General features: G+C 32.7%; 1 protein-coding gene across 1 annotated transcript in view; it reads right to left on the bottom strand.

The window, feature by feature from the left end:
- The window catches only part of LOC119585102 (acetyl-coenzyme A synthetase, cytoplasmic-like), a gene marked incomplete in the record, with an annotated part of 90,055 nt that overhangs the window by 6,200 nt on the left and 81,913 nt on the right, over window positions 1-1,942 (bottom strand). The window contains 3 exon segments of the mRNA XM_037933730.1: window positions 308-441; window positions 621-813; window positions 1,228-1,343. Of these exon segments, the coding sequence (XP_037789658.1) occupies window positions 308-441; window positions 621-813; window positions 1,228-1,343 (443 nt within the window).

Below are 1,942 nucleotides of genomic sequence, written 5' to 3'. Positions count from 1 at the left end.
CATAGTGAATACCAGAGAATCAAATCTGCATAATTCCCTATATTCATATATTCTTTCTAGAGAAAATGAAGGGTACAATTTCAATATTATTTCACACAACATAAACATATAAAAATAAAATGAAACATTTCATCTTATTTTCATATTTGTTATAGTGTAAATCCAATCCAAATAAATCAAAGATTGAAATATAATAGCAGGAGACATATTTCCTGTCACACATGATTTCTTTCAGTTACTTGTATCTCTACTGCTTTTCCTAATTTTTTTCCCATATCTTCTTTTTCTCATGTAAACATTAACTTACTTCTTAACAGGATCATCTCCAAATTTCATAAGCGTTCTGATAGCTGTTGGCGCTGTATAGAATTTGCTAACTTTGTACTTCTCAATTATCTCCCAAAATCGCCCTGTGTGTGGGTAAGTTGGCACTCCTTCAAACTGCGAAGAACAAATACATTTATTTTATCTAAATTTGAAAGTGGAGAAAATCCAAACCTTCAATACCCACAGAACTAGATATTGCACAATGCAAAAACTTTCAGCAAAATATATATAAAAGTCATGATCCTTACATAAACAGTGCTTAAAAAAGATAACAGTATCTCTGCAACACTCACCAATACTGAAGTTGCATTATTCAGTAGGGGTCCATACGTTACATATGAGTGCCCAGTGATCCAGCCAATGTCGGCAGTGCAGAAGTAAACGTCGTTGGGTTGATAGTCAAAACTGTATTTGAAGGTGGTTGCACTGTACAGCATATAGCCTCCAATAGTATGTAAGACACCCTTTGGCTTTCCTGTACTGCCACTGTTCAAAGAAATTTAAGATTCATAAGAACTCAGTTTACAAATACCAATTAGAATTTATCTTATACATACAAGATGCATAAAACTAAAAAGACTAAAGCCTTATACTTTATCTATAGAAAGAACAAGAACAAAAATAATTGGATACAAGAAAAATAAGTTTATTGCCTCTAAATACAATGGCAAGACCACTTTTATTTCAAGTTAAAAACAACTAAATCAAAAAGAAAACAATCAAAGAATATTTACATAAATCACAAATAAGAAAAAAACAAATATCTCCTCAAAAAAGTGTTTATGAAAATTATGCAAATCTACAAACAAATCAGCTCATATATAGACTATTATACTTTACTTTTCTGTGCACTCCTCCCTAAGGAACTACCTCTATTAATACCCAGTAAATCTATCTTACCTGGTGTACAGCATGAAGAGGGGGTCCTCAGTATCCATCCATACAGGTGGGCATTCTGTACTCATGTAGGTCAGGGCATCATGCCACCACACATCCACCTCTGGATTCCACGTCACCTAAAATCAGAGGATCTTATAAGTCATCACAAAAAAATAAAGTATCTAATCTATTCAATTGCTACATGTATTACTCGTTACTGCTACTGATTGCAAATATTAGTAACTAGATTTCAGAATGTACCTGGGTACATCAAACAAGCTGTGCATAAATTTTTATTTATGACTTGATCAAAATATGTTCTTCTTAAGCAAATTATCAATTTGATTCAATCTGAAGAAAATATGGACAGAATATATACACTCCTTTAAGAACCAGAGGAAACCATCCCAAAATAAAAAAGTGCAGACATACACAACAAATGCATGTATAGTATCTACAAGAAATGTAAGCTCAGAATCCAAGTGTTGTACCTTACTGTAATGAAAGTGTGCATAATGATTATAAACAAACTAATATACATAACCTGCAAAGACACCAGTTACAGTTCCCTTATGAACAAAAAAAGAGTTACATGAGGTAAAGTGAATTTATTTCGATAATGTGTGGGATTTTGGCTTGTCACTGTTTGACCTTAAACCACATAAAAATAATTGATCCCTAAGGATATGCAGTGCAGCACTGAAGGAAATGTGCAAAAGTTCAACAAAGGAAGGCT

The sequence above is a fragment of the Penaeus monodon genome, chromosome 19 (assembly GCF_015228065.2).
Source record: "Penaeus monodon isolate SGIC_2016 chromosome 19, NSTDA_Pmon_1, whole genome shotgun sequence".
NCBI lineage: Eukaryota > Metazoa > Arthropoda > Malacostraca > Decapoda > Penaeidae > Penaeus > Penaeus monodon.
The sequence above is the reverse complement of the archived record's forward strand: the minus strand, read 5'-3'. Positions and strand labels throughout refer to the sequence as shown.